This window comes from Physeter macrocephalus, unplaced genomic scaffold (assembly GCF_002837175.3).
Source record: "Physeter macrocephalus isolate SW-GA unplaced genomic scaffold, ASM283717v5 random_1125, whole genome shotgun sequence".
Classification (NCBI taxonomy): Eukaryota; Metazoa; Chordata; class Mammalia; order Artiodactyla; family Physeteridae; genus Physeter; species Physeter macrocephalus.
The window spans coordinates 1-11,099 of NW_021146905.1; the positions used below are offsets into that span (position 1 = coordinate 1).

Sequence of the window (11,099 nt, forward strand, 5' to 3'; positions counted from 1 at the left end):
TGTACCCACTTTCAGCACAGTATTCAATACATTACATGAGACATTCAACACTTTATTCTAAAATAGGCTTTGTGTTACGTGATTCTGTCCAACTATATGCTAAGTTAAGTGTTCTGAGCACATTTAAGGTCGGCTAGGCTAAGCTATGATGGGCAGTAGGTTAGGTGTGTTAAACGCATTTTCGACTTAACGATATATTTCTCTCAACATAACCCCATCATAAGTGGAGGAAGATCTGCAGTAGAAGGAATGGGCGTACTTATTCCTGACTTTAGCAGGAAAGCCTCTAGTTTCACCATTGAGATTCTCGAAAACTTTTTTTGTACAATATGGGTAACGCCATCCATTCTAGCTGATCTTCCACAGCATTTCTTGGAAGATAAAGTATGTGAAAACAAACTGAAAAGTGACACAGAAACATGCCTGTTGACTGTTAACGCATTGTGGGAGAGCCTCAAAAGTCTTGAACCCAACTTAGTACATTTTACAGAAGAAGAAACAGAGGCTCACAGAACTGAGAGGGCCTACCCCAAGGAACATTAGGGAATGAGGCGAGAGCTCCCGTTTCCTGCCTTGCAGTCCGGGATAAATCCACGGAGCCTTATTATTATTATTATTTTTAAACTGTACTTACATGCAGATATTTATTTTTTATATAGATGAATATTTTAGTGGATCTTCGAAGGGTAAAAAGTCACAAAAGGCCGCAAGGCTGAACGAGGCTGCTGTCGCCCAGGCAACCACGGTCGCCTAGGAGGGAGTCCGGGGCTGGAGTCAGCGGGCCACGCCCTCACTCAAACTGGGAAGCTCCGGTCCGAGTTCGGAGGCGACGGAACACCCGGAGATGCTGTGGAGGCACGGAGTAGGGAGGTCCAGTATGGGGACGCTGGACCGTTAATAGGGAGGATTGACACACTCTGGATTCCAGCGGAGGCCAGGTGGTGACGATTGGGTAGGGCAACGACGCTGTAGCGCAAGTTTCTAAATGAAACTGGTCCTAATGAGGACCCATAGAGCTTCCAAGGGCTTCTTCAGCTCTAAAACCCCGGCCTGGGGGCGGGGCGAGGTTATGTGGGCGGAAGCCTGCCGGGAGGCGGGGAGCGGGGCAACGGAAATGACGCTTAGGCGCACCAGTAGGGCGGGGCGGGCGCTAACGGTTTTCGGTAGCGCCGTCTTAGAGGGGCGGGGGAGAGGAGGTGGCGAGTCCGTGTCCCGTGACCCTCGGCCCTCAGCGACCCCTGCACCCCTGCAGACATCTCAAGATGATGGGCTGTGAGGAGTCAGAGCTGGAGTCGGTGGAAGGGGGAGAGGCCGTGGCTGACCCAGGGCCACCCCCAGAACCCCGAGCTCCCGAGCCCGGAGCCCCAGTGCCGGAGCCCGGCCTGGACCTGAGCCTGAGCCTGAGTCCTCTGTCCGAGAGCCCCGGGCGCGGGCGGTCCAACTGCAGCCCGGGACGGCGGAAGGGGCGGGCGGACCGGCGGGGCGGGGCCCGCAAGGGGCGGCAGGTGAGCTGGGGGAAGGCCTGGCCGCCAGCCCGCCGACGACCCCGCGCCTACCTCTTCACCGCCCCGCTCTCTGCTTCCAGGTCCGCTTCCGCCTGGCGCCGCCCTCCCCGGTACGGTCCGAGCCGCCGCAGGACCTGGGGATGCCCGCGCAGCAGAGCAGCCTGGCCCTGAGCTTCGAGCTGCAGGCCGCGCGGGCCGCAGCCGGGGGCCAGTTCGATGCCGCGAAGGCCGTGGAAGAACAGCTGAGAAAGTCGTTCCAGACCCGCTGCAGCCTGGAAGAGAGCGTGGCCGAGGGTGAGGGGGGCAGGCGGCCGGCCGGGCGCGGGAGCGGGGGTGCGAGGCGCCGCTCACTTCCGCTCCTCCTGCGGTCTCAGGGCTGAACGTGCCGCGCTCCAAGCGGCTCTTCCGAGACCTGGTGAGCCTGCAGGTGCCCGAGGAACAGGTTCTGAACGCCGCGCTGAGGGAGAAACTGGCGCTCCTGCCGCCGCAGGCCCGAGCCCCGCCTCCAAAGGTGAGGGACCTGGGCTTGAGTCTCCCCTACCCCGTCCCCCCTCTTCCCCAGCTGCCAGGGTTTCTGTCCCCTCCCCGAGGGTAACCTTGCTTTGTGCCCTAACTCCAACAGGAGCCACCTGGGCCAGGGCCAGACATGACCATTTTGTGTGATCCAGAAACATTATTTTATGAATCTCCACACCTGACCCTGGAAGGTCTGCCCCCTCTCCGGCTTCAACTCCGGCCCCGCCCTTCAGAGGATACCTTCCTTATGCATCGGACACTGAGGCGATGGGAAGCGTAGACTTGGAGGCTCCCTGGATTGCCAGTTCATATTTGTTTTTAAACTGAGAATAAAGTGGTTTTGCCAACAAATGGGACTCTTCTTGGGAGCCTTGAGATGGGGTCAAGCCTCAGGTTGGAAGCTGCCAGAAAGTCAAGGTTTTGGCCCTCCTTTAAAGGAACTTGGTAGTGATGAGAAATAGAGCAGGCAGGTGGTCTGGTCCTAAAAGTGCCTTTTTCTAGTTCCACTTCGACTCCATAGTTAACTCTTCCAAAGTTAGCCTTGTGCCCAAAGCTTACGTAAAAACATTTTGTCAGTGTTTTTTTGGGGGAGGATAGATGGATTCTTCAAGTTCCACATCAACGTTCACATACCCCTTTTTCCTGGCCTAGGGTTCTGTACACTTGTGTGTGGGTCTCGTTAGCATTCAACAGTCTTCCCAACCGTTGAAAAACCTGCCCTCTTCCTTAAGACTATAGTTTGGGCAGAGAGGAAGCACAGGTTCTACCAGGAGGCACCGTCCCAACCCACCACCACCCTCCCCTGTCCCCCCCGCCCCAAACTAGAATGTGCCAGACACAGGTGTGTGGGCCACTGCCCTAAACATCAAGTTTATTGTGCTGTTCTCACATTCCAAACCCAACCCCCTCTCCCAGTGAGGGACAGCAGAGGGAAGGATTTTCACAGTACCTGCATGCCTCCCCAGCAACGTCCCCCTCTTAACCCTCAGTCCATCTATCCGTGGTCCACTGAAACGCAGCTAGGGACAAGGGCCGAGGAGAAATGGGAACCTCTCCTTGGGAGAACAGGAGGAAGAGGCTAGAGAACTCGATACCCCCCACCTCCCATGCCCTCGGAGAACAGAGGGCAGCAAACAGTCCATGCCATCCAGCCCAGTGGGCTAGGGGAGAGGAAGATGATGGTGACTCCAGCACAGCTGGGCTTGCTGCTTAGGTGCCAGAGGTGTAGGGAAGAGGCTGGGGCAGCAACACAGGAAAAGCTTTCTCTGCAGATCCAGGAGAGGAAACTATTTTTGGAGGCAGAAAGAAAAGACCTTGGGATACTTTCCTCTCCCCCCCCGGGTCCTCTGGAGCAGCGGGCAGCTTCACACTTTCTGTTCAGGGGGCCACTTAGTGGCTGGGGGAATGGGCCTTGTGGAACAGGTACACAGGACGCTGGAAGCCTGAGGGAAGAGTGCGCAATCAGGAGGGGTTTTGGCAGGACCTTAAGACTCCACAGGGTCTGCACCCTGCACCAGGACTGGCCTCCCTTCCTCCCCCAACAAAATAAGCCAGCCTTACCTCTGGAGGTGTTGTGGGGTGTGGCCACAAGCTCGTAGCTGGAGAAGCCCACCTCTGGGGATGTCAGGTAGGAACTGAACTGCTCTGGCTTCAGCTGAATTCGATAGTAGTTCTTGTAGATTGTTTCCTAGGGAGGAGGGCAAGGGATCACTTTAGCTCGTTCGTTGCTTTCTCTGCTGGTGGAGGAAGATGCCCACCCCGGGGGCCTTTTCACCTTGTTCAGAAAGCCCTCTTTCTGCTGCTTTGAGGCCTTCCTTGCCTCAACTAAAGGAAGGATAGGCCCAACTTCCACAGAAACCCCAACTCACCGTGAGAGTCTTTCTCCTGCCGTAGGATGACCAAGGCTGGGGCTCCAGGACCAGGATGCCCCCAGGATGTAGGTGCCGGTAGATTCGGCGAAACATGCGCTTCAGCCCCTCGTCTCCCCAGTTGAGATGCACCCACTTGGTGAGGCTGAGGCAGAGCACCACATCATACTCGGGTTTTTGGGCCTCCACCAGCTCATCTCGATCCAGCACATAGTTACCCTGAGGGCAAGAATTAGGGGTGAGGTCAACAGAGGCATAAAAGAACCACTGCCCCCTCACAACCCACTCTGCAGCCTCACTTTAGTCCTTGGCCACCATCTGCTTTGACACTCCTCAAAATAACTCCCAAATGGTGCCCTGTTTGAGTCTCATTTTCTTGCTTTCTATTGGTGGTAAGCCAATCAAACTTAAAAAGGGAGCTTGGGTAACTTTAAATTGAGCAAATTATCCACGAGATCACCAAAGCTGGGGTCAAATTGCAGAGGAAGAATGGTAGGGTTCTCCCAAGACCCTGTCCACGACTTATTCCCAGCCCACAGTCATTAAGCTGAGAGATTCAACGTTATGCAAAGGGCCCCAACCCAGGTTTGAAAGGGAGACCTGTGGGTTCCTTCCCTGTAGTTGGGACTGGCAAAGTTTCAGGCCTATTCTTTTTCTCCCAGAGAAATGGAGAACCCCATCCCTCAGGAAACCTTTTCTAGATGATAAGCTCATTACCACCCTCTGCAAAGTCCATTCTTCTAGGTTGTAACCCAACACACTCACTGCCAGCTATTCCTGTAGCTGGCCTAACTGGAGCATTTTATGGGAATCCACCTGCAGTCACGGGACAGACACTGAAGACATGGTACTCTCTCCTGCTTCCCCATCCCACCATCTAGGGTCAGTGTGGAGATGACCTAAGGCCAAGCCGCTAAGGTTCCCGGCCACTGACAATTCTGCATCGAATGCAGACAAGGTCCCTATCAAAGGACAGAAACTGTAATTAGTCAGCCACTACCCTAATCCTCCCCCACCCCAATCCCAAGACATTCTATGTCTGAAACCCATCCCTTCATGCACCTTCAGTAGGTTGGAGGACAAGTTTTCATCTGGACCACATCCTCTAACGGGGAAGGTGGACAGGTCTGGATTACAGTCCTGTCCAAGAGCAGGGCAAGAGGAATCTGCCCCAATTCTGGGGCTTGCAGTCATGAGAAAGGACTCCAAGTAGAGCCCCCGCCCCAGGTTATAGGGGGAGAGACACACCCAGTGGAGTCAATCGCAGATTCAGACCCTTCTCTGGAGGATCTGGTTTTCCTAGGGAGGGGTGCATGCACAGACACCCTCTGGGTCATAACCTTTCCCTGCCATGTTCCCATTTAATCTCATCTTCATTCCTGGCCCCTATGCCAAGAGCCTGTGAACCCTCTTACCGTGACGAAGACAACATTGTTGGGGAAGACGGATGTGTCTGCTCCATCCAAGGGCACTTGGGGTGCAGCAATGGGACCCCGGCTGGCTGTCAGGGAGGCTGGGAAGTAGCTTCTCTTTCGGACGGTTGTGGTCCCTTCCTCACTCTCTGCTCCTGGGGCCCCGTCAGAAGTCTGGGGTGGCAGACGCAGCTCTTCGGACAGGTAGTGTCGGATGTTTTGGCGGGCCGAGTGGATGAGCTGGGCGTCAATATCCAGGCCCACCATGCGGGACGGGCCCCACTTACAGGCAATGCTCAGGGTCAAATGGCCCACATTGCAGCCCAGATCTAGGACGTCCCGACCCCGAAACCACTCAGGCTTCAATACCCGAAGGCGCCCGTCCTCACAGGAAGGATTGCGGTACCCATAGTACTTGCAAAAATTCCCATACTGGAACTTGCACTGTTGCTTTTTGAAGCCCGCAGCAGGTAGTGGGTGGAGGTGGTGGCGGCCTCCCCCACTCCCTCGGCCCTTTTCCTTGGGACCCTGGCCTCCACCCCTAGCCCCTGCCTCTGACTTGCTGGAAGTCCTGCGACGTTTGCGATGTCGTGAGGAGGAAGACGGGGGTGCAGAGGTAACTGAGGCAGCTGGAGGGGCTGAAAGGGAGCCTGAGGGACCCTGTAGGGCAGATGGAAGGGGAGACACGACCTCATCCCTGCAGTTGATGGCTGTGTTGAGTTCATAGGGTTCGGGGGCGTCCCGGTTCTGGCCTCTATGCTGCTGCTGCTGCTGCGGGGTGCCCTCCCCATGGAGTGAGGAAGTGAGGGGGGCTGTGGGCAGCACGGAGTGGCTATCATTCCCTCCAGCTGCCTGCTGCTGCTGCTGGTGGTGCTGTCCCCGGTGTCTATGCCGCTTCCGACCGGTCTTGAGTGGCGAAGCAAGGACTACTTGGGCCTCATCAGTGCAAGTATTGAGACTGAGAGGGTCTGTAATATCTTTGGGGATGAGGATCTCCACTGGATCTCGCCCCTTGGCCGGAAGTGGGGATGACTTAGGGGTCTCCGCATTGAGTGCGCGGCTCACTTCCTCGTCCAGGAGACTATTCAGGTTCAATGGATCAAAGATATTGCCCCCCAGGAGGAAGTTGGAGGGTAAGACAGAGTCACAGTCCGAATTGACCCGCCTGCGCCTCTTGAAGGCCGGATGTTTGAAGCCTCCACCACCTCCCCCTACATTACAGCTATTTCTCCTCTTGCCCCCACCTCCCCCAGGGGGCCGGTGGGACTGATAGCCATTACGGGGTCGAGGAGGAGCAGGGGGGCCCAGTTCTGTTCCGCCCCCTCCCCGTCGCTCCTCCCCCACGTCCGGGGGAGCGGCTCGCCCGGGGGGATCCGACAAGCGGGCCTCCCCGTGCGACTGCGCCTGGGGGCCGCCCCCTCGTTGCTGCTGTGACTGACCACCCCGAGGGGTGGATGCAGCCCCGGGGCTCTCCTTGCCGGCCCCAGAAGCCGGGGATCCCGCCGAGTGCGCGCGCGGGCCCGGCCCACGCTGTGTTCCGCCGCGGAGCTCCCCGGAGGCTGCCTCTCGGTGCGGTTGCACAGTGGGGCCGCCCCCTCCGCCCGACTCATCTTTGAGCGGCGGCGGCGGGGCCGGCACCAGAAACGGCTCCTTCTCCGCCGCCATCTCGATCATTTCCTCCCCTTATTCCGTCCCAGTCGAGGGCAACCGGGGGGACCGGGGGCTTAACCCCCCTTCCTAGACCCCGCTCGCTTCCCCCCCTTTCGCGAGTGCGCGCGCAGTTCTGCTCTTCTCCCCTAGTCTCGCGCCCAAGCGCCTCCCCCGAAGCGCGCCCTACTCGCCCGCGAGACCAAAACAAGATGCCCGCGAGACCCGAACAACTCGAGGAATCAACCGCGCGTGCGCCGACCCCTTTCTCCACTACCACTACCACTTCGCCGCGAGCGCGCACTGCTGGGGCGCGTTCCTCTCTCCCTGGAATCACGCATGCGCACTCCGCCACCACCCTGGTTGCGCGCGCATCGGAGTACGAACCAACTTAACGGCTCCGGGAGTTTAAATATAGCCCCTCTCAACCCCCCCCCCAAAAAGCCCACCACCCCAAACTGACACCCTACTTCCCTTCGCAGCTATGTCCGTCCCTACTGATATCCTTTGTCTCTGCCGCGCGATCCCACCCACCGTAGGCGGGGGACGGGGAGCTGGTGTGAAAAGGTCTCCTTGACACCCGACCCTTGTTCCTGAGGAATGAGTCTCAGCGGTCTCCGCCCGGCTCTAAACCCAGCAACCTCCCTACCCCGCCTCCTTCCTCCCCCTAGTGGGCAGCGCCTGCGCACACCCTTTTGGGCTTGCGCGGGTAGATGCAGCACGTGCTGGAGATGACGCCCCGCCCTCCGTCCTAGGGGCGGGGACTGTTACGTTGCTTCCTCAGGTTTGGTACACGCATCATGCGTCAGCACGACTCGGAGGGGCGTGGCTAAGGAACGGGGCGGCCCTCATGAATTATTCATGAACTGGTTGCCCCCTGTGTCCACCTATTTAGAAGGGCTTCCGAGGGAGCGGAGGGGTGAACCTAGAAGTAGGGTGGGGGGAAAGAGCGGAGCGTACTACCCGTCTTCCTACGAACTGTTCTCAGTCTAATACGACAGGTCATTTTAACTCACCCCCTGGAAAATATTCTCTGCTGAACTGGAAAAAAAAAATACTAAAACAGGCAATGTTGTCCAACTTCCTCTTCCCCCGAAATGGCCGAGTAGTTCTCTCGCTCCTCCGCCTTCCCCCAATCGCAATCACCTGGGGACACTACGCCCTCCTCTCCGCCTCCCCACCCACCGCCCGGACACCAACGCCTCCACCCACCACCCGACGTCTGCGCACGAGCCCCCCCAGCCCGCGGAGAGCGACCCCGACGCCCACCACAGCCACCAATAGCAGTACACCCACCACCACCGCCCCCTCGTACGCAGGCCTTCCCTAGCACACGTTGCGGCTTCGCGCCGCCTTATATAAAAACGAATGTGGGCGGAGAAGAGGCTTTGGCCTGCTTTGGGGATCCCCTGCCTCGGTCAATGGGGAAGAAGCTACTCGACAGCCTTTCCAGAGGGTGCTTGGTGGCTCGTTCTCCTTGCCAACAGCGCTTGGGGTGCGGGTCCTGTGGCTGAGAAGAGGGAGGAAGAGGCGAGAATGGGGTTAAGGATAGTCTCAAAATATCAAAATAAGGGCATGAAGGAGAGTAAGAGGAAGAGTGGGAATCAGGGCACGATTCCCAGAGGAAGGAAAAGGCAGTTTGGGGCACAGAGAAAAGTTAGTAAAAGGAAGATGTGCATCTTGAACGATCAGGCGCTATTGCTGCCACCTAAAAAAAGTGAGGCCAACGAGGATTACGGGGTTTGTAGTTTTACAGGGCGTTCCGGTGGAAGATGGCGGAAATAACTCAGCTGCGCAGACGCAGACGCCGATTCCAGTTGCGCATGCGCCTTCGCCCTGTGAGCAGGCCGCCCGTGGGGGTGGAGGTGGAGCTTGTGCGTGGCCTCGCGCCTTTCTCTGGTGGCGGGAAAACTGGCTCGAGGTTCGAGGGGCTTGGAGAATCTCTGCGTTAGCCCACTCTGCTCCTCGCCCTTAGGTTCTCATCTCTCCAGAAGGTAGCTGGTGTTTCTCCGCTTGCAGCTGAAGGTTCTAGGCTTGGCCAATCCTGGCACCTGTCGCCTGAGAAGTTTTCTCTTCAGGGTGCCGTTCAACTCTTAACCCCTGTCTTCAGAATCTCTAACTGCAAACTTACTCCCGACAAACAAACAAAAGTAACTCAATATCACGGCGGGCGACGACGGACCTGAGCGAGAATGCGGATCCTGGCGCCTCCGCGGGTTGGGGGTGGGGAGGAGGAGCTGAGGGGAAATTATCTCATGGTGGGGGAGTTGTTGATGGGGAAGAGAGGCTAGAAAGCCACTGTTTTACCCTTTGAGGGGAGTCAAGGACTTTTGGCTCTGTGGTACCTCCGGTCTTAAATGCTGTGCTTAAGACAGAATTGGTGAGGGAAGAGAGAGGGAAAAATGTGGGTCCGTCAGAGTTCTTCCCTCAGGTTTAGAAGGTGGAATCAGGCCTTTTATTGTTCCAAACATCACCTTGGTGCTCTGTGAGGCAAAATGCTGCCGGAGTCTGCGAGTGCATGGGCATGACCCCTTTAAGCGAAAACAACACAAAAAGGCTAGTTTGAGGTCAGCAATAGTTTGGGGCGAGTATGGAAGCTTTTCGGGAGTTAGATAGCAAGGGTCTGAACCAGGATCAGGGTCCTAAAGAAAGAGTCTGTTTTGGTGATAAGTGCCCGTATCTCTGTGCTTCCTTGCACTCTTTGAACCTAGAAGCTTTAGTCACCATTAATTTATTTATAAGATTATGTAAAAGGTTTAGTTCCGGTAGTTATGACAGTAAATGTCTTGTTAGGTAGTCTGCTATGGGCAGTAAGCGTAGCGGGGATCATTTTTTCCTTCTGTCTTGTTAAAAGTTTTAAATCATGCTTGCTGAGTGCACATGAGAGAAAGAAAGAAGGAAGGAAGAAAGAAAGAAAGAGACAGGAAGGAAGAGAGAAAGAGAAAAAAAACTTACTGACGGAGGAATGATAATGAGCAGGGATCTACATACCGTTAGACATTAAGACAAAAAGAAATCAAACTCCAGCTTAAAGGATATTTAAAATATAGTCTTTATTTATTTAAGAGTTATGTTTTATCTGGTGGCCATACTGAGGACTTCAAGCCTGGGAGGCAGCATCTCAAGTAACCCTGAGAAAACTGCTCCCAAAATATAGTCTTTATTTATTTATTTTACTATATATTTACTTATTTTTGTTTGTGTCTAACTACTCCCAGTAGACTGTCAGCTCGGTGAGAACAGAAACTCGGTCTTTCTTGTTCTCTGCTCAAAATACAGTCTTTTTTTTTTTTTTTCAAAATACAGTCTTTAAATACAGTTTTTTGAGGCTCACAGAGTCTGTGTTAGAGGACAATTCTAAAGGGTTTCTTTTGTTCTTTTAGACCGAGGATTCCAGGGACAATATAAAGCGGGAATAATTGGATACTTAAGAGGGGAGAAATTTGTGAACATATTCTAAATGGGAAGGGGGAGGAGGATTAATGCTTTTTGAAAGATATTGACAAGACTGAATTTATTTAACTAGATCAATTCTCAAACATTTTGGTCTCAGAATACTTTTATACTCTTAAAAATTATGAAGGATTCCAAAGATTGGTTTATATCTATTTATGGATCTATTGATACTAGTATATTAGAAATTAAACTGAGAAAAAAATTAAACATTTATTAATTTTAAAATAACGATAATGAACCCATTACATAATGTTAACGTAGACAATATTTTAATGAAAAATATATTTTCCTAAATGGAAGAAAATTTAGTATGAAGAATGGTGTTGTTTTACATTTCTGCAAATCTCATGTCTGGCTTAATAGAAAACAGCTGGATTTTCATCTGTTTCTGAATTCAATCTGTTATGATATCTTGTTTTGGTTGAGGAGTATGAGAAAACCCAGCCTAACACAGATAAGTAGTTGAAAAAGGGAGGGGGCCCTCAGGGGTCTTTGGATCACACTTTGAGATCTGCTGAGCTAGGTGATTTCATTCTATAATCAGTGTCATGATTTTTTTTTTTTTTTTTTTTTTGCGGTACGCAGGCCTCTGACCGCTGTAGCCTTTCCCGTTGCGGAGCACAGGCTCCGGACGCGCAGGCTCAGCGGCCATGGCTCACGGGCCCAGCCGCTCCGCGGCATGTGGGATCCTCCCA

At 54.3% G+C, this 11,099-nt stretch overlaps 3 protein-coding genes across 3 annotated transcripts in view; 2 read left to right on the top strand and 1 right to left on the bottom strand.

Moving 5' to 3' along the window:
* The first annotated feature begins 1,148 nt into the window (after nucleotides 1–1,148).
* On the top strand, nucleotides 1,149–2,328 carry PPP1R35 (protein phosphatase 1 regulatory subunit 35). Its single transcript, XM_024123083.3, has 4 exons — nucleotides 1,149–1,505; nucleotides 1,586–1,799; nucleotides 1,880–2,016; nucleotides 2,128–2,328. Exons 1-4 carry the CDS (start codon nucleotides 1,263–1,265, stop codon nucleotides 2,299–2,301), a joined length of 768 nt encoding a protein of 255 aa, XP_023978851.1. The 5' UTR covers nucleotides 1,149–1,262; the 3' UTR covers nucleotides 2,302–2,328.
* Nucleotides 2,329–2,868: 540 nt separating this feature from the next.
* On the bottom strand, nucleotides 2,869–8,100 carry MEPCE (methylphosphate capping enzyme). Its single transcript, XM_007110631.4, has 4 exons — nucleotides 5,305–8,100; nucleotides 3,890–4,108; nucleotides 3,582–3,708; nucleotides 2,869–3,463 (listed from the first exon to the last, which is right to left on the bottom strand). The coding sequence occupies exons 1-4, from the start codon at nucleotides 6,973–6,975 to the stop codon at nucleotides 3,411–3,413; spliced, it is 2,070 nt and encodes a 689-aa protein (XP_007110693.1). The 5' UTR covers nucleotides 6,976–8,100; the 3' UTR covers nucleotides 2,869–3,410.
* A 229-nt stretch (nucleotides 8,101–8,329) lies between these two features.
* The window catches only part of LOC114485546 (zinc finger CW-type PWWP domain protein 1-like), a gene marked incomplete at its 3' end in the record, with an annotated part of 11,811 nt that continues 9,041 nt past the window's right edge, over nucleotides 8,330–11,099 (top strand). Inside the window, exon 1 of the mRNA XM_028487168.1 lies at nucleotides 8,330–8,786. The remainder of the gene's footprint in view (nucleotides 8,787–11,099) is intronic.